The sequence below is a fragment of the Salvelinus alpinus genome, chromosome 29 (assembly GCF_045679555.1).
Source record: "Salvelinus alpinus chromosome 29, SLU_Salpinus.1, whole genome shotgun sequence".
Taxonomy (NCBI): Eukaryota; Metazoa; Chordata; class Actinopteri; order Salmoniformes; family Salmonidae; genus Salvelinus; species Salvelinus alpinus.
Genome location: NC_092114.1, coordinates 37,224,681 through 37,249,155, shown reverse-complemented (window position 1 = coordinate 37,249,155; position 24,475 = coordinate 37,224,681). Strand labels below are relative to the sequence as shown.

At 44.7% G+C, this 24,475-nt stretch overlaps 2 protein-coding genes across 3 annotated transcripts; one reads left to right on the top strand and one right to left on the bottom strand.

Annotated features, from left to right (window-relative positions):
* Positions 1-193: 193 nt before the first annotated feature.
* pogza (pogo transposable element derived with ZNF domain a) lies at positions 194-23,429 on the bottom strand. 2 transcript variants are annotated; one of them, XM_071373905.1, is made up of 19 exons: positions 23,149-23,429; positions 22,148-22,303; positions 21,918-21,992; positions 20,352-20,506; positions 16,784-16,868; positions 15,607-15,819; positions 15,206-15,364; positions 14,861-14,949; positions 14,249-14,601; positions 13,957-14,114; positions 12,869-12,969; positions 11,370-11,516; positions 11,128-11,262; positions 3,612-3,787; positions 3,230-3,370; positions 3,052-3,111; positions 2,831-2,952; positions 2,699-2,720; positions 194-2,516 (listed from the first exon to the last, which is right to left on the bottom strand). In XM_071373905.1, exons 2-19 carry the CDS (start codon positions 22,299-22,301, stop codon positions 878-880), a joined length of 3,984 nt encoding a protein of 1,327 aa, XP_071230006.1. In that variant the 5' UTR covers positions 22,302-22,303; positions 23,149-23,429; the 3' UTR covers positions 194-877. The 2 variants fall into 2 exon arrangements, with proteins under 2 accessions (XP_071230006.1, XP_071230007.1); XM_071373906.1 differs by having other exon boundaries at positions 23,193-23,429.
* LOC139558652 (uncharacterized) lies at positions 9,217-20,088 on the top strand. Its single transcript, XM_071373915.1, has 2 exons — positions 9,217-14,621; positions 15,167-20,088. Exon 1 carries the CDS (start codon positions 10,144-10,146, stop codon positions 10,891-10,893), a length of 750 nt encoding a protein of 249 aa, XP_071230016.1. The 5' UTR covers positions 9,217-10,143; the 3' UTR covers positions 10,894-14,621; positions 15,167-20,088.
* Positions 23,430-24,475: the final 1,046 nt, after the last annotated feature.

Sequence of the window (24,475 nt, the reverse complement as noted above, 5' to 3'; positions counted from 1 at the left end):
TGAGGGCAAACATTCATGGGAAGAAATGACATCTTTGGACTTCTGTAATACCCAGATTTATCCACATCAGGGGTAAGAGGACCCTGTGTCAAGAACAAATATTGTCTGCTTCCATGTTAAACACATTTTTGGTTCAACCATACAGAACTGCACCAGACTATATGCTGTTAATATCACAAAGGAAAACCCACCATTAAAGCAGACCCAGCACTTTATTTCATATTTAAAAATAGTTAATCGTTCAGGTGAAGAAAAAAGACAAACCGAGAGGTAGACTGCCATCTCTTGGATTCCATCCTAAGGCATGATCTGAGATTTCCTGTGAACGGCTTGGTTGGTCTGAGGTAATTTCTCATTAGACATGGCTACATTGCTTTCGGTAAATTGAAACAAGGGCCAATTGATAAGGGATGGGCTGTTTGTCTTAGCTTCACAGCTTTCTAAATGAAAAGTAGATTGGAAGATATGTCAGAGCTCCGGCACCATTTCCACATACAGTCAAGTGAGTTAACAGAATATCAAACATTCCCTACTAGAAGTGACATTCTGATCTCACTGATAAGAAAAGGTTATTTACAAAGCCTGTAGTCTAGTGTTGACAGGAAGAGACTGTTTTTAATTGCATAAGACAGGTTGTGTTGAACCTTTATAGGGTTAGACGTAAGACACAGCAGCTTGTCATAGAAAATGTACAAAAACACATTTGAAAGTTACATCACCATCCCAAGTTAAAGGAACAAGCATGTGCACACAGTTTAACAGGTCTGGTACAGTCTCCAGAGCTATCCCATCTCTGCTTCAAATGTCACAATTCCCTCGGTTTGAAAGTGTCAAAAGATCCAAGTCCGTAGTCTCTGAGGTGTCGGTCCGCAAATGATCAACAATCAGTTTCCTCAAAACCGTGGAAAGACTCCAGATCGCTGTCCTTCTCAAACACTTGTTTGAGGGCTTGCGGGTTGGGTGGCGGCGAGGGCAAGGTGTATGCCGACGTAATGTCTGAGCTCACCCCTTTGTCCTCTGGCTCCACCTTCATTAGCACTACAGCGCTCTTCGACCTTGCTGGAGAAAGCATGACCAGAGCCTCGGTCAGGCTCTGCACCAGTTCTGCCGGGCCTTCATCTCCTTCATCCTGTGGTGGTGTGCTGACCATCATGAAGGACTGCTGGAAGATCTGGGGCTGCGCTGCCAAGCATGAGACCACATCACCTAGACATTCCACCAGCAGTAGGGCCAGGTCACCTGGCCCCAGAGTCACAGCTCCTTCATTCTGGGTGTGCATCTCACACCAGCGGGCCTGTAGAAACTCCTTCATAACAGGCGCTACGCACAGCTCCAGGGGCTGCAGGCGGCAGGAGCAGCCGATGGGGATCACCGCCGGCAGGGTGTTGCTGCTGTTGAGGGCAGCCAGGAAGTCGTCAGCCAGGTGGCCGTGGTGGGTGTCCATGATCAGCAGACCTTTTCCCCCTGCCTGGGGGTTCACATGCTTCTGCCACACCTTAGAGAGCCACAGCTGGAGCCGCTCGTTGTCCGTAAAGCCTTGCGGGCGCGCCTCCAGGAAGACCGAGTCCGGGATGGCCTTCTGGAGGTGTGGAGGGTTGCCTTTGAGGAACACCATGGTGGGCAGCATGGTGCCGTCAGCCAGCCCCGCTAGGACCACCTCTATCAGGGGCTCCCCGGTGCCGATCAACTGAAACGCTTCAGGGTCCGTCTTGAGCTTATCCAGGTCCACGAACACAGAGAGCTCGTCGATGCATCCGATGGAGGGTGGCCGGAAACCGACATCTTTGACTTGCTTGGAGACAAAGCGAGTGAAGATGCGGACGCTCTCGTATACGTTGCGCGGCAACGGGTGCTTGGCGGAGCAGGTGGCCTGCAGACTGAGGTTGTGGCGGAGCATGAACTCCACAGCCCACTCGTAGAACTCACCGATCTCGTGCGACGCCTCCAAGGCCTGCGTGGCTGTCTGGAGCAGGTTTTCCTCTGTGACTGGCAGCTGCTGCTCCCGCTGGCACATCACCCACTCTGCGATGCGGTCCGTGCTCCAGATCCAGTCCTTCTGGAGGCGCTGGATCTCCTGCTGCAGCATCCAGTCCTGGATGAGCTCTGGCTGGGTGCCAAAGCGCAGGGATGCCTGGGGGAAGCCATTGCACAGGGCATAGAGCATCACCTTCAGCTGGTGCACCGTTAATTTGGTTGACCCTTCTTTCCTGGATTTGTCCATCCTGGCCTTTCCTCTGTGGAAAAGCTCTCTCTGGCTCAGCCCCTCGGACCCCACTGCCTGGGGCTCCATCACATGGCCCAAGCCACCAACCTTGGGGGTTGTCCAGACACCATTGGATGAAGCAGGGGCAGTGGAGGGCATGGTTTTATTGGGACCAAGGACCATGATAGTCATGCTGGGTTTGGAGGATAGGAGCGGTTTGATAGAGCGCAGGGTGGAACTATTGCCAGCTGGTAGCAGATGGATAGGCACAAAAGACCCTCCTTGACCTGGGTTGATTTTTGGAACGACAATGCTACAGGAGGAAAAGAAAAACATGTTAGTTTTCAGGAAGCTCAGTCAATGACACACACATTTGATGAAGAAGCAATAGTGTCACAGTGCAACCAAAGTGGAACTAAGCTTCAACTTGAGACCAAGCTCAATTCTGTCCAACAGTAAGTAATTTCACTCCATATATAAGAGGATATTAAATACCTTTGAGAAGCCTCAGGCACATCTGAAAGGGAAAAAAAAAAAAAAAAAAATCAAAAAGGTTGCCATATAGAAAGGATTGACCTTTTACAAAGATACTTAAATATCAGAAGGTGGAACTCAAAACGTAATAACCTTCCTCCTCCAGCTTGCTGAAGCTTGCAGTATCATGGTCTGGGTGATCCATGAGGTGGTTGGCCATCATGTCACCCACCTTGGTTCTGTAGTTACACGACGTACACCTCATCTCATCCATTCTGAAATGGGACCAAAAGGGTTTTGAGCAATCAGGATTAAAAACACACTACATTCAATTAAACACTGCCCCCAAAAATTTCGGAGGAAATTATTGTTACCTTGGGTATGACTCGTACAGGGCCAGATATTGGGTGGTGCTCTTGCGAGTCACGTGGTTACTGCAAATGAAGAGAGACAGAAAACATGTGTCATACACCTTTCTCCAAACCAACATTTCACTTACCCTCTGATGTAAGAAATCATTTGGGGAATCTTCAGTTGAGCAATGTCACTCACTTGATCATGTGGTTGGCGTAAGCCCGGGAGCAGCAGGTGCAGTAGCGACACAAGGAGCAGTGGACGTATGTGGGGAAGTGGTTGGCAAAGTCGGGAATCTTAAAGGTGCACTCCATGCAGTTCTGTTGGGCCAGCGATGCACTGTGGGGAGGAAGGCAGAGGCAGGTTACCCATGGTGCACAGCGATGGAATGTCAAGCTTATCCATTTTTTATATTAAATTTCTAGCCGCATCATCCTAGAACACTGTTCCAAATTATAAAAATGGTCAACAATTTTGCTATACGGCAAAACTAAAAGCTAAACGCAATCGAGTCTGAATAAAGCTTGGCATCAATTCCATTTCGTGCTAATACAATCGGGGAAAAACATCAACCCTCTACCTCATCTGGAACTTAGTGAGCAGCTTCATCAGGCTCTCGACAGGCTTCTTCTTGGGCTCTGGTTTTTGGGGAGCAGACGGAACATCAATCACTTTGGAGGGTCGGAGGTCTCCTCGGCCCGAAGACTCCTGATAGTAATACTGCTTGCCCTGCAGCGCGTAGGCCCGGATAGTCACCTGGAACACAAATATTCTTAGACCACTTAATATACATTACTAATGTTCCCATAATGCACAGGGAAAATGCATAACATTCACAACCACTATATACTTTCCAGTCACAGAAGAGACGATTATTTATTTTTGTCTATCACACACAAAAATTCAGAATATCACGCCCTAGCAATCACTCACACATGTGCCCGCACACACATACATATGTACGTGTGTGTCACCCCCCCCATTCAAAGGTTTGGGGTCACTTAGAAATGTCCCTGTTTTGTCCATTAAAATAACAAACTGATCAGAAATACAGTGTTAATGTTGTAAATTACTATTGTAGCTGGAAACGGCAGATTTTTTATGGAATATCTACATAGGCGTACAGAGGTCCATTATCAGCAACCATCACTCCTGTTTTCCAATGGCATGTTAGCTAATCCAAATGTATAATTTTAAAAGGCTAATTGATCATTAGAAAACCCTTTTGCAATTATGTTAGCACAGCTGAAACTGTTGTCCTGATTAAAGAAGCAATGCAACTGGCCTTCTTTAGACTAGTTGAGTATCTGGAGCATCAGCATTTGTAGGTTTGATTACAGGCTCAAAATGTCCAGAAACAAAGCACTTTCTTCTGAAACTCGTCAGCCGATTTTTGTTCTGAGAAATGATTACGAGATCTTCAGTTTCTTGGCAATTTCTCGCATGGAATAGCCTTCATTTCTCAGAACATGAATCCAGAAGAAAAAAATCCAGAAAATCACATTGTATGATTAAGTAATTAATTTGCATTTTATTGCATGACATAAGTATTTGATCACCTACCAACCAGTAAGAATTCCGGCTCTCGCAGACCTGTTAGTTTTTCTTTAAGAAGCCCTCCTGTTCTCCACTCATTACCTGTATTAACTGCACCTGTTTGAACTCGTTACCTGTATAAAAGACACCTGTCCACACAATCAAACAGACTCCAACCTCTCCACAATGGCCAAGACCAGAAAGCTGTGTAAGGACATCGGGGATAAAATTGTAGACCTGCACAAGGCTGGGATGGGCTACAGGACAATAGGCAAGCAGCTTGGTGAGAAGGCAACAACTGTTGGCGCAATTATTAGAAAATGGAAGAAGTTCAAGATGACGGTCAATCACCCTCAGTCTGGGGCTCCATGCAAGATCTCACCTCGTGGGGCATCAATGATCATGAGGAAGGTGAGGGATCAGCCCAGAACTACACGGCAGGACTTGGTCAATGACCTGAAGAGAGCTGGGACCACAGTCTCAAAGAAAACCATTAGTAACACACTACGCCGTCATGGATTAAAATACTGCAGCGCACGCAAGGTCCCCATGCTCAAGCCAGCGCATGTCCAGGCCCGTCTGAAGTTTGCCAATGACCATCTGGATGATCCAGAGGAGGAATGGGAGAAGGTCATGTGGTCTGATGAGACAAAAAGAGAGCTTTTTGGTCTAAACTCCACTCGCCGTGTTTGGAGGAAGAAGAAGGATGAGTAAAACCAAGAACACCATCCCAACCGTGAAGCATGGAGGTGGAAACATCATCCTTTGGGGATGTTTTTCTGCAAAGGGGACAGGACGACTGCACCGTATTGAGGGGAGGATGGATGGGGGCCATGTATCGCGAGATCTTGGCCAACAACCTCCTTCCCTCAGTAAGAGCATTGAAGATGGGTCATGGCTGGGTCTTCCAGCATGACAACGACCCGAAACACACAGCCAGGGCAACTAAGGAGTGGCTCCGTAAGAAGCATCTCAAGGTCCTGGGGTGGCCTAGCCAGTCTCCAGACCTGAACCCAATAGACAATCTCTGGAGGGACTGAAAGTCCGCATTGCCCAGCGACAGCCCCGAAACCTGAAGGATCTGGAGAAGGTCTGTATGGAGGAGTGGGCCAAAATGTCCGCTGCAGTGTGTGCAAACCTGGTCAAGAACTACAGGAAACGTATGATCTCTGTAATTGCAAACAAAGGTTTCTGTACCAAATATTAAGTTCTGCTTTTCTGATGTATTACTTAAAAATCATACAATGTGAATTTCTGGATTTTTTTTTTTTTAAAGACTTCTACATGCTTTGTAAGTAGGAAAACCAGCAAAATCGGCAGTGTTTCAAATACTTGTTCTCCCCACTGTACATATATACACACACACATCTATATATATATATATATAGATGTGTGTATATATATATATACACAGTATATCACAAAAGTGAGTACACCCCTCACATTTTTGTAAATATTTGAGTATATCTTTTCATGTGACAACACTGAAGAAATGACACTTTGCTACAATGTAAAGTAGTGAGTGTAGAGCTTGTATAAGTGTCAATATTTTGTGTGGCCACCATCATTTTCCAGCACTGCCTTAACCCTCTTGGGCATGGAGTTCACTAGAGCTTCACAGGTTGCCACTGGAGTCCTCTTCCACTTCTCCATGACGACATCACGGAGCTGGTGGATGTTAGAGACCTTGCACTCCTCCACCTTCCGTTTGAGGATGCCCCACAGATGCTCAATAGGGTTTAGGTCTGGAGACATGCTTGGCCAGTCCATCATCTTTACCCTCAGCTTCTTTAGCAAGGCAGTGGTCATCTTGGAGGTGTGTTTGGGGTCATTATCATGTTGGAATACTGCCCTGCGGCCCAGTCTCCGAAGGGAGGGGATCATGCTCTGCTTCAGTATGTCACAGTACATGTTGGCATTCATGGTTCCCTCAATGAACTGTAGCTCCCCAGTGCCGGCAGCACTCATGCAGCCCCAGACCATGACACTCCCACCACCATGCTTGACTGTAGGCAAGACACACTTGTCTTTGTACTCCTCACCTGGTTGCCGCCACACACGCTTGACACCATCTGAACCAAATAAGTTTCTTGGTCTCATCAGACCACAGGACATGGTTCCAGTAATCCATGTCCTTAGTCTGCTTGTCTTCAGCAAACTGTTTGCGGGCTTTCTTGTGCATCATCTTTAGAAGAGGCTTCCTTCTGGGACGACAGCCATGCAGACCAATTTGATGCCGTGTACGGCGTATGGTCTGAGCACTGACTTGCTGACCCCCCACCCCTTCAACCTCTGCAGCAATGCTGGCAGCACTCATACGTCTATTTCCCCAAAGACAACCTCTGGATATGACGTCGAGCACGTGCATTCAACTTCTTTGGTCGACCATGGCGAGGCCCATTCTGAGTGGAACCTGTCCAGTTAAACCGTTGTATGGTCTTGGCCACTGTGCTGCAGCTCAGTTTCAGGGTCTTGGCAATCTTCTTATAGCCCAGGCCATCTTTATGTAGAGGAACAATTCTTTTTTTCAGATCCTCAGATTTCTTTGCCATGAGGTGCCATGTTGAACTTCCAGTGACCAGTCAGTATGAGGGAGTGTGAGAGCGATGGCACCAAATTTAACACACCTGCTCCCCATTCACACCTGAGACCTTGTAACACTAACAAGTCACATGACACCGGGGAGGGAAAATGGCTAATTGGGCCCAATTTGGACATTTTCACTTAGGGGTGTACTCACTTTTGTTGCCAGCGGTTTAGACATTAATGGCTGTGTGAGTTATTTTGAGGGGACAGCAAATTTACACTGTTATACAAGCTCTACACTCACTACTTTACATTGTAGCAAAGTGTCATTTCTTCAGTGTTGTCACATGAAAAGATATACTCAAATATTTACAAAAATGTGAGGGGTGTACTCACTTTTGTGATATACTGTATATATACATATATATACACACACACACACACACACACTGCTCAAAAAAATAAAGGGAACACTTAAACAACACAATGTAACTAAGTCAATCACACTTCTGTGAAATCAAACTGTCCACTTAGGAAGCAACACTGATTGACAATACATTTCACATGCTGTTGTGCAAATGGAATAGACAGAAGGTGGAAATTATAGGCAATTAGCAAGACACCCCCAATAAAGGAGTGGTTCTGCAGGTGGTGACCACAGACCACTTCTCAGTTCCTATGCTTCCTGGCTGATGTTTTGGTCACTTTTGAATGCTGGCGGTGCTTTCACTCTAGTGGTAGCATGAGACGGAGTCTACAACCCACACAAGTGGCTCAGGTAGTGCAGCTCATCCAGGATGGCACATCAATGCGAGCTGTGGCAAGAAGGTTTGCTGTGTCTGTCAGCGTAGTGTCCAGAGCATGGAGGTGCTACCAGGAGACAGGCCAGTACATCAGGAGACGTGGAGGAGGCCGTAGGAGGGCAACAACCCAGCAGCAGGACCGCTACCTCCGCCTATGTGCAAGGAGGAGCACTGCCAGAGCCCTGCAAAATGACCTCCAGCAGGCCACATATATATATATATATATACACACACACACACACACGTATATATCACACACACAGTTGAAGTCGGAAGTTTACTTAGGTTGGCGTCATTAACTCGTTTTTTAACCACTCCACCAATTTCTTGTTAACAAACTATAGTTTTGGCAAGTTGGTTAGGACATCTACTTTGTGCATGACACAAGTAATTTTTCCAACAGACAGATTATTTCACTGTATCACAATTCCAGTGGGTCAGAAGTGTACATACACTAAGTTGACTGTGCCTTTAAACAGCTTGATAAATTCCAGAAAATTATGTCATGGCTTTAGAAGCTTGTGATAGAGTCAATTGGAGGTGTACCTGTAGATGTATTTCAAGGCCTACCTTCAAACTCAGTGCCTCTTTGCTTGACATCATGGGGGAAAAAAATAAAAAATCTGCCAAGACCTCAGAAAAAGAAAAAAAAACTCCACAAGTCTGGTTCATCCTTGAGAGCAATTTCCAAACACCTCAAGGTACCACGCTCATCTGTACAAACAATAGTACGCAAGTATAAACACCATGGGACCACGCAGACGTCGTACCGCTCAGGAAGGAGACACGTTCTGTCTCCTAGAGATGAACGTACTTTGGTGAGAAAAGTGCAAATCAATCCCAGAACAACAGCAAAGGACCTTGTGAAGATGCTGGAGGAAACAGGTACAAAAGTATCTATATCCACAGTAAAACGAGTCCTATAATCGACAAAACCTGAAAGGCCGCTCAGCAAGGAAGAAGCCACTGCTCAAAAACCGCTATAAGAAAGCCAGACGAAAGCACATGGCGACAAAGATCATACTTTTTGGAGAAATGTCCTCTGGTTTGATGAAACAAATCTAGAACTGTTTGGCCATAATGACCATCGTTATGTTTGGAGGAAAAAGGGGGATGCTTGTAAGCCGAAGAACACCTTCCCAACTGTGAAGCACGGGGGTGGCAGCATCATGTTGTGGGTGTGCTTTGCTGCAGGAGGGACTGGTGCACTTCACAAAATAGATGTCATCATGAGGCGTGAAAATTATGTGGATATATTGAAGCAACATCTCAAGACATCAGTCAGGAAGTTAAAGCTTGGTCGCAAATGGGTCTTCCAAATGGACAATGACCCATTGTCCAAGCATACTTCCAAAGTTGTGGCAAAATGGCTAAAGGACAACAAAGTCAAGGTATTAGAGTGGCCATCACAAAGCTCTGACCTCAATCCTATAGAAAATTTGTGGGCAGAACTGAAAAGGTATGTGCGAGCAAGTTGACCTGCAAACCTGCCTCAATTACACCAGCTCTGTCAGGAGGAATGGGCCAAAATTCACCCAACTTATTGTGGGAAGCTTGTGGAAAGCTACCCGAAACATTTGACCCAAGTTAAACAATCTAAAGGCAATGCTACCAAATACTAATTGAGTGTATGTAAACTTCTGACCCACTGGGAATCTGATGAATGAAATAAAAGCTGAAATAAATCATTCTCTCTACTATTATTCTGACATTTCACATTCTTAAAATAAAGTGGTGATCCTAACTGACATAAAACAGGGAATCTGTACTCTGATTAAATGTCAGGAATTGTTAAAAACTGAGTTTAAATGTATTTGGCTAAGGTTTATGTAAACTTCTGACTTCAACTGTGTGTGTGATAGATCCTCTGCTCTCATCCTTCTAGACCTATCGGCTGCCTTTGATACTGTGAACCATCAGATCCTCCTCTCCACCCTCTCCGAGCTGGGCATCTCCGGCGCGGCCCACGCTTGGATTGCGTCCTACCTGACAGGTCGCTCCTACCAGGTGGCGTGGCGAGAATCTGTCTCCGCACCACGTGCTCTCACCACTGGTGTCCCCCAGGGCTCTGTTCTAGGCCCTCTCCTATTCTCGCTATACACCAAGTCACTTGGCTCTGTCATATCCTCACATGGTCTCTCCTATCATTGCTATGCAGACGACACACAATTAATCTTCTCCTTTCCCCCCTCTGATAACCAGGTGGTGAATCGCATCTCTGCATGTCTGGCAGACATATCAGTGTGGATGACGGATCACCACCTCAAGCTGAACCTCGGCAAGACGGAGCTGCTCTTCCTCCCGGGGAAGGACTGCCCGTTCCATGATCTCGCCATCACGGTTGACAACTCCATTGTGTCCTCCTCCCAGAGTGCTAAGAACCTTGGCGTGATCCTGGACAACACCCTGTCGTTCTCAACTAACATCAAGGCGGTGACCCGTTCCTGTAGGTTCATGCTCTACAACATTGGCAGAGTACGACCCTGCCTCACGCAGGAAGCGGCGCAGGTCCTAATCCAGGCACTTGTCATCTCCCGTCTGGATTACTGCAACTCGCTGTTGGCTGGGCTCCCTGCCTGTGCCATTAAACCCCTACAACTCATCCAGAACGCCGCAGCCCGTCTGGTGTTCAACTTTCCCAAGTTCTCTCACGTCACCCCGCTCCTCCGCTCTCTCCACTGGCTTCCAGTTGAAGCTCGCATCCGCTACAAGACCATGGTGCTTGCCTACGGAGCTGTGAGGGGAACGGCACCTCCGTACCTTCAGGCTCTGATCAGGCCCTACACCCAAACAAGGGCACTGCGTTCATCCACCTCTGGCCTGCTCGCCTCCCTACCTCTGAGGAAGTACAGTTCCCGCTCAGCCCAGTCAAAACTGTTCGCTGCTCTGGCACCCCAATGGTGGAACAAACTCCCTCACGACGCCAGGTCAGCGGAGTCAATCACCACCTTCCGGAGACACCTGAAACCCCACCTCTTTAAGGAATACCTAGGATAGGATAAAGTAATCCTTCTAACCCCCCCCCCCCCTTAAAAGAGTTAGATGCACTATTGTAAAGTGGTTGTTCCACTGGATATCATAAGGTGAATGCACCAATTTGTAAGTCGCTCTGGATAAGAGCGTCTGCTAAATGACTTAAATGTAAATGTAAATGTAATAGATATATATATAGATAACACACACACACACACACACACAAATTCAAAATATTGCGCACACACACAAACAAACCTTGGTACCAGGCTTCAGGCCCTCCAGCTGCCGTGGCTTGAGGTGGGTCTTGTGGTACTGCACCTTGTGCTCTGCCCGGTCCTTGGCGAAGAGGAATTGAAGCCGGCACTGGTCGCATTGAAACACGTTTTTTTTCTGCACACAAACACATAGGAAAATGGGTGGAGTGGAATAGACTGGCTGCCAATGGCCATAGATGTACCACATGTAGCTGATGTGGCATATAGCCTCATTGGGTTTACCTGGTGGCGGCTGTAGTGGTTCTGGTAGTTGCTGCTGGAGCGGAACACCTTGAGGCAGTAGGGGCACAGCAGATTGGCCGTGCCGTTGTGGAACTCACGGAAGTGGGCAAAAACGTCCACATACAGGGACGAGCGGTAGTCGCACACCTTCACAAAGAAGAGGGAGGGGTGAATTGCATTAGGAGACATTTCGTGTTGATATAGTGAGCTTTTCCCCTCGACAGGACATTGGATAGAAATGCACTGACCGGCCAGTTTATTAGACCACCCCGTTCATGAAAATGGATCGCTCATACGTGAGTCACGTGGCTTGCAAGCGGACAAACATCAGGGCGTTCCTTTATTGTCCAGTTTTACTTTGGAATGGGCAAAATTAGTGACCTAAGCGACGGAGCGTAGTTTGCCATCGGTGCCAGGTGCGCCGGATCCAATATCTCAGAAATGTCAGCCACCTGGGGCTTTTGTGTAAGCTAACAGGCAGGCCACAAACAGACAAATAATGGTGCATTACAGTGGTATGCAGAACGGCATCTCGGAATGCACAACTCGTCAAGGATGGGCTTTTGCAGCAGACAACCACACCGGGTTCCACTCCTATCAGCTAAAAACAAGAAGTGGCTCCAATGGGCACATGATCACCAACACTGGACAATTGTGGAAAAACATCACCTGGAACATGCGAGTTCAGTTTACTTGAGTGGCCTGGTCAGTCCCTGGACCTCAACCCAATAGAGCAGCTTTGGGGTGAGATGGAATGGGCTGCTCTCAGCATGAATATACCGCTGTCCAATCTGCAGTGATGTCATCTCGTCAGCATGGACCAACATCCCTGTGGAACATTTCCGACACCTTGTATAATTATCCAAAGAATTCAGTCTGTTCTGGAGGCAAATGGGGGTCCGACCTGGTACTACATGGGTGTACCTAATGAACTGGTCGGAGAATGTATATGGACTTAGAGACAGTATAAGTAATGACCAAGGGGCCGATTCTGATCCGAGTTAAGTGCGCTTAAATGGAACGCAATTCCTTTATGCACTTTTCTCTAAGGGTATTATGACCATGAACTTAAAGGAAAACTCCACCAAAAGAATGTTGTATTTGTTTCATTAGTCCATTTTTGATAGTCCCAAAATGTTTTGCATTTCAGCAATCAAATTTTGAAGATCTATAACTTGCAAAATACAGAAATAACCCGGTATAATGCATTTTGCTGCATATCACTTCATATATATTGCATCTGCAGAGAATTCTAATTTTAATTTAAAGGGATGGCTTTCGATAAATGTACTGAAATCCCTATTGAATGAAACTGTTGGCCAGCAAGTGGGAGTGTTTTTAGCAGTTTAATCAAATTTAAGCTACACCTACAAAGCCCGTTACACTCCTGCATATGGTAAGTCTGAATACCAACTACTGAGAAGTGCTTCAATCAAAATGCGTAAAAAAAGGAATAGATTTCCTACGTCTGAATCGGGCCCCAAGTGGGCACTGTTTACCTGGCAAATGTAGGGCATCTCTCCCGGTTTGTGGGTGTTCTTCATGTGCTGCAGGAAGACAGGCTCGCTCTCGTATGCCCACTCGCAGATCTTACACTTAGCTGTGATAAACAGAGAAAAGGCCCGAGAGTCACGTAAGCATTCAAAGTGCTCAGTCCTCTTGCTGTATGCATGTATTGAAAGTCACTCTGGATAAGAGTGACTGCTTACTAGAGTGGCAACGAAATTCTAAACTAATACATGAAATTGTTTTAAGATGGTCATGCCAAGGATTATTTAACTATTTGGTTTAGAATTTTAAGACCCCTTAAGGTATCAAAAAAATAACATGAAACATTGAATTTGGCCTTTACTGCTATTAACCAATAGAAATGTATTGAATAACAGATTCACTACATGGAAGAACAGATAGTCCAACAAAAAATCTAAAGGAAGTTTGTTCTGACGTGTCTGTCCTATATTTGAGAGATAAGAAAGATTAGGAATTTTTTTTTTCATTTTTTACATGTATTTTAGGCACTAAACTATCTCCATTTACACTTCCATTCATTTTTCTAAATGTATTATTATTTTTTATTTTTTTAATCGGGTACCGGGAACCTTCAGACAAGTCTTGTGAGCGACCTGGAGCATGTTCACGAGAGTCTCAGCTTTCAACAAATGGGACATATTAGTGTGTAGCCAAAATCATTCGGACGCTACATACAATTTCGTGAGAAGACCGATTATCGGGATGTCTCATGGTCTGACATTCACCGCAGATATATCGGTGGATGCGGTGGATAGAGCCGCAGCCCATGCAAAACCCCCTGATATTTCTAGTTTAAACAGACAGATTTGATGGGGATTTTGTTATGTTAATTTGATTTCCGCGGGGGGCGTGACCATCGTAGGCAAAGGGTTAAATTCACCCAATTCCCAACAAGGCAATATATCAGCATCTAGTGCTGATTCAATGTGCTTTGACTGCGTGGGAGAATGTTGGTGGGATGACAAGTGCCGATAGATTCACTTTGTTTTAGCGACAGTGACTGTATGTGGTATGACTGAATGGTTGGTGGGTGAGTGGGGAGCGAGCTAGTCCTCACTGGTGTACTCCAACAGGCTGTGGACGCTCTCCACGTGGCACTGCAAGCGGAAGGGCGTTGCCAAGTTGCGGAAGCAGTGCTGGCAGGCGTTGTGCGTGTCCACCTCGCCGTTCTGCTGTGCCGTCATCTCCACGTGGTGACGCATGTGGTTCATCAGCCTGGAAGACAGTGAGGAGTGGAAGATGGAGGACAAAGCGGGTGAGAGGGTAAGATTTCAGTCAATTCAGTAAAACGTGACATTTATTTGAAAACATAACATGAATTCCTGTTTCCCCACACTCCATCCACTCACTTGATGTTAGTCTTCAGGGTCTTTTCGCAGTGAATGCACTTGAAGATGCCCGGCGGCTTCTCCACTGGTGCGCCACTCAGGTTGCGTCCCTTGTCCACGCCGTAGTAGAAGTCCTCCACCAGCATGATGAGCTTGCCCTGCTGGTCGGCCTCCCGGATGGAGCTGCCACCCTCGGGAACATACACCGGTCGCACCGGCGTGGTGATTGGCTCCTTGGAGGTCTCGGAGAAGGACAAAGAGGAGGGAGAGGAGGCGGTGGCTTTGGAGGACTTGGAAGATTTGGAAGGTTTGGAGGAAAGCTTGGCCGTGGCATTGATAGCATCCAGGCTCAGGGCGATCTGCTTGCTGCAGAGCTAGAAGAGGGACCAGTAGGGTAAATATCAATATTCATACATCTCTATCTATTACCATTATCAGCGTTTAAGACTTCACAAGACACTTTTAGAAAAGATGACATAATAGCAGAGGATTTTGCCACATCAGGACGAGCTTTCAACAACAGTCCTTCACGGTCGGGCCTGGGCTAATAATATCTATATGAACATCAACATTCACTAAAAAGTTAGATCCATTTCCCAAAGAGAGTACAAAGTCTACCTAAGGCACACTTACACACATGAAACCCCGGAGGGCGTTGACCAATTTGTACTCGGATCCACAGCGCTTGCACATCTTTGTCTTGGCGGGGGCTGGTGCAATCACTGCAAAATAAACACCAGTACACTGTGTAAAAAAAATATTTAATGTGCCAAATCACAGTACACAACAGGGGCCTTGGTCAGTAGTAAATTACCTTGGACTTCAATAGGATATTCTATTAGTATAGACAATTTCTTGTTTAGAGTGGTAAAACGACAACAGGCTACACAGTAGTAATAACTGAATGATGTACGCAGTACACCAACCTATTTCTGTTAGCTGTTACAGGAAAGCTGTGTGGTCCTGGAGACTACTAACCTCTGAGGGGTGCACTAGGAGAGGGAGCCGTGCTCGGACCACTGGTAGCTGGGGACCTGTTAGTGCTGGGAGCTGGTTGCAGGGTCGGATGCTGTTTTGTTCTGGGTGAGATTGGCAGGGGTCTCACAGCATGGCTTCCTGCTGCACCTGAAGAACTGGCTGAAACACCCCCCCCCCCCCCCCACACACACACACACACAAAGCAGGATTAGTGTCCAAGACAATGATCCATAGCAGATGACAGAAGGTGGCTTTTTTTTAACAATAAAGTTTACCCTTTGAGATTAGACTTAAATTCATACTGACAATAATTGGTTTGCTAAGACTGTAATTTAACTTACAATCCCTGTGTTCAACTTGTGGAGAGACTGATGGCCCACAAGGACTAGAGCCTTCCTTACCTGTGACAGATGGAGCGGTGGTGTGGAGGGTCGCGGGGGAGGATGAGAGGGTAACCCCGCCGGTGGCCACAGTGCTGATGGTCTGGACTCCGTTGGTGGTGCGGATGGTGAGGGTGACGGGGATCCGCACTGTGGTGAAGCCGCTGGCGGACGGTCTGCCCCTGGGCTGAGACGGGGTCTGCTGGGGCGCTAGCTGCAGCTGGGTTCCCTGGCCTGGAGGAAAAACAGTAGTGAGCTGCTCACAATAGGCAGGTTTATTCGACAAAAGCAATGTAGCAAAAAAAATAATAACATTGCGACGGAAGCTATAGGAGAAATGTTCTTACGGTCAACAACATTTTTATCTGTGCGACAGAGGTGGATTTTTCCTTTTGTCCAACTGAATAAATTATTATTGCCATATCATTTTGATGGCATGCGGGGTACGTGATGTTATCTATAATGCTCTACTCCACATTTAATTTGAAATGCTGACTGTTTGCAGGACAAGGATTGTCCTGACTTTCAAGAATGCCTGAAATTGCTACGCTTTGTTTTTCTTCTTGGCTGGATGCAGGTTTCACCATCAAATGATGTCAGATCTACAGGAGTGCAAGTCTCACCATGACGCGGACCGTGAGGATATGTTGGCATATGACAATTATTAGTATATGGCAAATATTAGTAAATTCTTGCATTCTATCCATGCTGGCTTTTGCGGCCTACCTGAGACATGAAACGGATAGGTGGGAGGGCATGCAGGCTGTTGCCAATTTATTCATGTGCAACCACTTACATTTTTATTTGACACTAGGTTTTTGCGAGGTGTGACGTTATTAAGTCCAGACGTTTTTAATCGTCACAAACAGTTCATTGAAAATGCACCGTAGCAGACAATTGTTGCATCTATTTCTATGCAAAAATATATATAAAATCACTGGAATAATAATGGAAACATAGCTATTGTCTATTTGCATTTGACAAAACACAACCCACTGGAAAAAATATCCATTATTTTATGACCCAAAGTTTTCATGACACAATTACAGAACACAAAACACTCCCTGTGACATTTCTCTGGATCCCACTAAAAAGGTGGTTACTTCTAGGTTTCAGGTGGGCAGTGAAATACTTGGGTTATCTATCAGGACATTGATAAGATAACAAGAACAGACATGTCTAATGGTTAGCTACTTACCACCAGGCAGCACGGTGATGGGCTGGCCATTCAGGATATATCCTACCGGTTCGGCACTTATGGTCTGTGTACCCCCTTGAATGTTCTGCACCACAGAAAGACAAAGGTCCTAGCAATGACTTAACCTCATTATTCCTATAGAAAAACAAGTCCGTGAAGCTCAGCCTGGCCCACTGTCATCAACCTAAACGTTCGCTGCTCAGCAGTAATCTAATTGAGAACAATCAGGGCATCCGTAAGTCCAAATATTGCTGTTACATTGCACAACCTTCAATGTTATGTCATAATTATGTAAAATTTTGGCAAATTAATTACGGTCTTTGTTAGTAAGAAATGGTCTTCACACAGTTCGCAACGAGCCAGGCGACCCAAACTGCTGCATATACCCTGACTCTGCTTGCACAGAACATAAGAGAAGTGACAGAATTTCCCTAGTTAAAATAAATTCATGTTAGCAGGCAATATTAACTAAATATGCAGGTTTAAAAATATATACTTGTGTATTGATTTTAAGAAAGGCATTGATGTTTATGGTTAGGTACACTGGTGCAACGAGTGCTTTTTTCACGAATGCGCTTGTTGAATCATCACCTGTTTGATGAAGTAGGCTGTGATTCGATGATAATATGCAACACAGGACAAGCTAGATAACTACACATGGTTGATGATATTACTAGTCTAACTAGTGACTATGTTAAGATTTATCTTGTAAAAAACAATCAGTTTAATGCTAGCTAGCAACTTAACTTGGCTCCTTGCTGCACTCTCGTAACAAGTGGTCAGCCTGCCACGCAGTCTCCTCGTGGAGTGCAATGTAATCGGCCATAATCGGCATCCAAAAATGCAGATTACCGATTGTTATGAGAACTTGAAATCGGTCGACCTCTACTCTGCATATCTTAAATTGGCGTACGTCATAATCAAAGTAAGCATAAGCTGATTAAAACACCTGTTTTTCTGAGCAATCTTTTGAAATATTAGGACATGTAAACGCCTTCATCAGCATTCTAGATTTGTATTTGATCTGCGCATAGGCTTGCACGAGCTTCCTTCTTTAGCGCGAGTGAAGTTAGTTCAGAAAAACAAAATGTTTATCTTTTAAATACGCTGACTGTACAAAACATTAGGAACATGACAGACTGACCAGGTGTATCTAGGTGAAAGCTGTGATCCCTTATTGAAATTCACTTCAATCAGTGGTTCCCAAACTTTTTAATAGTCCCGTACCCCTTCAAACATTCAACCTCCAGCTGCGTACTCCCTCCTGCACCAGGGTCAGCGCACTCTCAAATGTTGTTTTTTGCCATCATTGTAAGCCTGCCACACACACACACTGTATGATACATTTATTAAACATAAGAATGAATAATTCACCACATGTTAATGACAAGTGTGTGCTTGAAAGAATACACATAACTCTGCAGTGTTGGGTTGTATTGGAAAAAGTCTTCAATAATTTCACACACAGTCTGTGCCTGTATTTCGTTTTCATGCTAGTGAGGGCCAAGAATCCACTCTCACATAGGTACGTGGCTGAAAAGGGCATCAGTCTCTTAACAGTGCGATTTGCCAAGGCAGGATACTCAGAGCGCAGCCCAATCCAGAAATCTGGCAGTGGCTTCTGATTAAATTTTCCCAGAACCGCTTGTTGCAATTTCGATGAGGCTCTCTTGTTCAGATATCGGTAAGTGGACTGGAGGCAGGACATGAAAGGGGTAACAAATCCAGTTGTTTGTGTCATCCGTTTCAGGAAAGTACCTGCGTAATTACGTATCCAACTCACTCAGGTGCTTCACTATATCACATTTGACATTGTCCATAAACTTGAGTTCATTAGCACACAAAAAAATCATACAATGATGGAAAGACCTGTGTGTTGTCCTTGTTAATGCAGACAGAGAAGAGCTCCAACTTCTTAATCATAGCCTCAGTTTTGTCCCGCACATTGAATATAGTTGCGGAGTCCCTGTAATCCTAGATTCAGATCATTCAGGCGAGAAAAAACATCACCCAGATAGGCCAGTTGTGTGAGAGACTCATCATGCAAGCGGTCTGACAAGTGAAAATGACGGTCAGAAAAGAACTAAGCTCGTCTCTCAATTCAAAAAAAGTGTCAATACTTTGCCCCTTGATAACCAGTGTATGTTGGAAAAGTGTTACATGGTCACTGCCCATATCATTGCAGAGTGGAGAAAATACACAAGAGTTCAGGGGCCTTGCTTTAACAAAGTTAACCATTTTCACTGTAGTGTCCAAAACATCTTTCAAGCTGTCAGGCATTCCCTTGGCAGCAAGAGCCTCTCGGTGGATGCTGCAGTGTACCCAAGTGGCGTTGGGAGCAACTGCTTGCATGCGCGTTAGCACTCCACTATGTCTCCCTGTCATGGCTTTTGCGCCATCAGTACAGATACCAACATGAGCAGCAGCTACGTTTGGCTACGGCTACATACGGACCATTAGTGGAATTCCCGTGAGAGAGTAACGGTTAATGTGATTGGATGTTAATTATTTGAATAGGCTACCTGTATTTGACATTGTGTTATTTCACTGAACACTAGATGGTTTAATTTTATTTTTGGCAGTGAAATGAGGCCTCACCCCCCAGAAAAATAAAATAAAATCACCTAAATGTATAGCCCTGTTGGAAAATACAAATGGACTTTTTGAAAATGTGAAGAAACATTTTAATATGGCGTACCCCGACAGCATTGTGCATACCCCCTTACCCCAGTTTGGGAATACCTGGTGTAGATGAAGGGGTGAAGACAGTTAAAGAAGGATTTTTTAGCTGTGAGACAATTGAGAAATGGATTGTGTATGTGTGCCATTGAGGATGAATGGGCAAAAATGTGAAATTATCAAAGTCCTATCCCGAACCCTGATTTTAGATGTGTCCATGTAAACAGGATTATTAGGGAAATTGTTCTTCTTACAAAGCATGTAAACATTTAAATTGAACTATATTAACCTGACTATCCACAATCATATTATTGTGTGGATGTATGTCACGCCCTGACCTTAGAGAGCCTTTTTATTTCTCTATTTGGTTAGGTCAGGGTGTGATTTGGGTGGGCATTCTAGTTTGTCTGTTTCTTTGTTGGCCGGGTATGGTTCCCAATCAGAGGCAGCTGTCTATCGTTGTCTCTGATTGGGAATCATACTTAGGCAGCCTTTTTCCCACATGTGTTTGTGGGTAATTACTTATTTTCTGTGAGTGTGCGCCACGGTTGCGTCACATTTGTTTTCTGTTTACCTGTTTTTTTTGTGAAGGTTTCACTTCAATTAAAGATGTGGAATTACATGCACGCTGCGCCTTGGCTCATTTATGACAGGGATTTGAAGACAGCGAGCGTGACAATGTAACTGTACTCACTGAGGCTCAATCTTCCTATAGAAAAACACAAGTTCATGAAGCACTGCATGGTCCACTGTTGTCAACCTGAAACGCGCTGCTGCTCATCAGCAATCTACTAAGAAAAATCACTCCATCACTAGTTCATATAGAAATATATGATGTAGAACAAACATGCTTCTCTGAAATTAAGAATAAGGAATCATGTCTGCGTACCTGTGTGGTGAATATGATGTTCTTCCCAGTGGTGCTGCTGGTGCTAGGCAACATAGTGGTCGGCATCTGCAGCACCTGAGGCATGGAGGTCTGAAGAGGCTGCAGCACTTGAGTCATAGCCTGAGTCAGGACCACTGGTTTGGGTAGTAACGGTGCTGCAGAGATGGGCAAAAGTCAATATACTCCATATGAGGCTTAAACAGGTTGGTTGCATGTGTCCATTGAAACATGTTTTATGCTACAGGTCAGTAAGTCAAAAAAGAAATGAAGTCAAAACAGTTGCCAAGAGTATGTGTGTAACTGCCAAAATAATGGAAACACTTGAGTAAATGAGGGATATGGAGTATACTGTTAAAAAATATAAACGCGACATGCAAAATGTCAAAGATTTTACTGAGTTATAGTTTATATAAGGAAATTAGTTAATTGAAAATAAATAAATTAGGCCCTAATCTATGGATTTCACATGACTGGGCAAGGGCGCAGCCATGGGGGGGCCAGGCCCACCTACTGGAGAGCCAGAACCAGCCAATCAGAATGAGTTTTTCCCCACAAAAGGGCTTTATTACAGACATAAATACTCATCAGCACCCCCTCAGACAATCCCACAGGTGAAGAAGCTGGATGTGGATGTCCTGGCTGGCGTGAATCCACGTAGTCTGCTGTTTTGAGACCAGTTGGACATACTGCCAAATTCTTTAAAACAACGTTGGAGGCGGCTTATGATAGAGAAATTAACATTCCTGCAGTCAGCATGCCAATTGTATGCTCCCTCAAAACTTGAGACATCTATGGTATTGTGTGACAAAACTGCACTTTTTAGAATGGCCTTTTATTGTCTCCAGCACAAGGTGTACCTGTACATTTATCATGCTGTTTAATCAGCTTCTTGATATGCAACCCCTGGATGGATTATCTTGGCAAAGGAGAAATTCTCAACAACAGGGATATAAACAAATGTGCTCATTTGAGAGAAATTAGCTCTTTGTGCGCATGGAACATTTCTGGGAACTTTTATTTCAGCTCATGAAACACCACTTTACATGTTGCATTTATATTTTTGTTCAGTATACATTGAAGGCAGGTGCTTCCACACAGGTGTGGTTCCTGAGCTAATTAAGCAATGAACATCCCACCATGCTTAGGGTCATGCATAAAAAGGCAGGCCATTATTTAGGCTACCATGGCTACGCCCCCATAGGATGACAATGGACCCACACACAGGGCACTGAATGGGTAGATGAGCATGAAAACAATGTAAACCATATGCTATGGCCGTCTCAGTCACCAGATCTCAACCCAATTGAACACATATGGGAGCTTCTGGAGCAGCGCCCAAGACAGTATTTTCCACCACTATCACAAAATGAAGTAATATCCTGTGGAAGAATGGTGTTGCATCCCTCCAATAGAGTTCCAGACACTTGTATAATCTATGCCACGGTGCATTGAAGCCATTCTGGCTTGTGTTGGCCCAACGCCCTATTAGGACAATGTAGTTTTCCTTTATTTGCCAGTTACCTGTATATTCCTAAAAAATATATAATATCATGCCAGAGCACTCACCAAGGGCAGGCATGGGTTTGGTTGTGATGTTACTGCCGCGGCTGAGGTGCATCACCGAAGTGTCATCGGGAGGTACTGGGAAGGCAATTTAAAGAACCATGAACTGACGACGATAGAATACGACAATAATACTGATGAAACTGTTGCTATTGAGAATTGAGTCCCAAAACATACAGAATGACATGACCGAGGGAAGCAGGTTACACCGAGTCTGCACACAGCACACTCACCTTTACTGGGTCCCTTGCTTGTTTCTTCCATTTCCTCATCTGGTTGCTGTTGCCACGGCGTCAGATCCTCCTCCACACACTCCATGTGGAGCTCCGAGTCCGTGACGTTGACCTCAGAGTCTGTCATGTTGACGTCTGAGTCCGCCATGCTCATAACTGTAGATTAGTTGATATAATATGGATGTTACGATGATATCTATGATCATGTTTTAGAATATTGGCACATGACCTGGACAAGACAGTGTGACAATCATGCAAAGTCAGAAAGTGGAGCATCAGCTCGTGCTCCTTGTGTATCTTATTCGCTGCATGTGTGTTGTCCAGTTTTAAAGGGGAAGCTGGTGTGGTTGTAGTTACAGAGGAAGAGAAAATGTATGTTATTTTTATTGTCTTTACCAAATTTTGTGCATGAACTGTGTGTATAAATCCCATTAAAGATGCACTATACAGAAATCACTCTTCCATTTTCTGGTTGCTAAAATTCTAATAGTTTGCTTAATTTCAGTTTGTGACAAAACAAGTATAGTGTAGAGAATCATTGTACCAGCTAAACCGCTATGAAATATATTTTCCATAACCAACAATATTTTATTTTCAGTTGGTGTACAAAACTGAAAGTAAAAGACGCAAAAACGAAACTTAACGGAAACATAGACATGCTAGACATGCTTTCAAAGCGAATGACAGATCTATAACAAACTTTTCTATGTAAATTTGGTCTGGTAGCCCAAAAAGGTGTGAAGAGAAAATGCTGCTCATGAACACTGGTCTAAGATCAGTTTCCAGTCTTCTAATCTTCACATTCCCTACAACTAGCAATACAAACTAACTTGTCCTGGATCAGTAGTGACATTCGGATAGTGCGCGTGCAGCCGACTCTGCAACGACTCCATGCAAACATCAAGACTTGAGCTAGCAACACTGCTAACTAGCTAGCAAGCTAACTGAGTTCAACAACTGGCAACATCTACATCTATTCACGAAGCATGCAAATTACTTACCTTGTTCACTATTTTGCCGAAGTTAAATAAAAAGTACAACAAACCGTGGAGAAGTGAAGTGGACAACAAAGATCTGTAGAATAGTGACTGCTATCGTTTTTCCCTTTTTGGCTCGCGTAGGAAGGCGCAAGAAAATCTCTACGTCACTTCCAGTTTTGATGTAGACGCTCTGATTGGCTACGATCTTAAAACAAGAGCGGGGTGACCATCTCCGTCATGAAAAGCAGACGACTTTTATAATGTTTCCATCTTCCAAAAATGTACTTTGTTCAACTCCTAATACACGCGCAGATATATTTTTGATACATTGGTGGATGTTGTATGACTATCTCCACATCATGCATATTCAATTTCGATGCGTTTCTCCATGGTACAAGTTGTCAGGCATTTTGTTATAATGTTGCAGCCATGCATGTGAATGTCATAATAATCCAATGTAAAAGGCTCACCACTTTTGCTTTCAAAGAGTAATTTTATCTGTAGCTCTATTTACCTAACTGCGATTACCAGAAGCAATAGTAGTATGCTAACATTCCTTTTGTCAATCTGCCATTTCTACATGTTTTGAAGAAGTATCTGTAAACTGTGAAGTTATTTGCACGATAATGTGCAAGTAACACCGACGTTACTCTCAAACGTCAACCCGCTATATAAGGCCCACAACCGAACTACATAGCTAGCTGATATTTCTGAATTTCTTTCTTAATTTGTGTATATTGTTAGGTATTACTTCACTGTTGGAGCTAGAAACATAAGCATTTCGCTACGCCTGCGATAACATCTGCAAAATGTTTATAACGTAAGCAACAATTAACATTTGATTTGACCTAGGCCAAATCATTAAACAAAAATTAGCTAGCTCGTGCGTGGGAGTATCCTATCATCCGACCGTTGCCCCTCTCGTTTCCGATCGGAATCTCTTGCTAGCTAGCTAACGTTAGGTAGCTGGTGTTAACTAATTTAGCTAGCTAATAATCTGTATGTATCCTCGCGCACCAGTCCAGCTACCGGAGGAGGCCAGGGTCGAGTGACAACTGGAGGTATTAGCAGTGGCTAACAAACTGACAAAGCTGGTTTAAAAAACGGATAGCTAGCTAACGTTACTGTAACAATTCACGCATCAAACTAGCTGGGTAACTAACGTTAGCTAGCTAGCTGAGCCAACTAATACATTTCTGCCAGTGAACATGGCCAACAGGCTAAAACAAATATAAATGTACCAGCCTAGGCAAAGCGAAAGCTAGCTAGTAGCTAGGTACCGGTAAGCAGAGTATTTCGCCGTAACCGGCGCATACAGGAGCGTACCCACTGGTATATGATGGGTCTA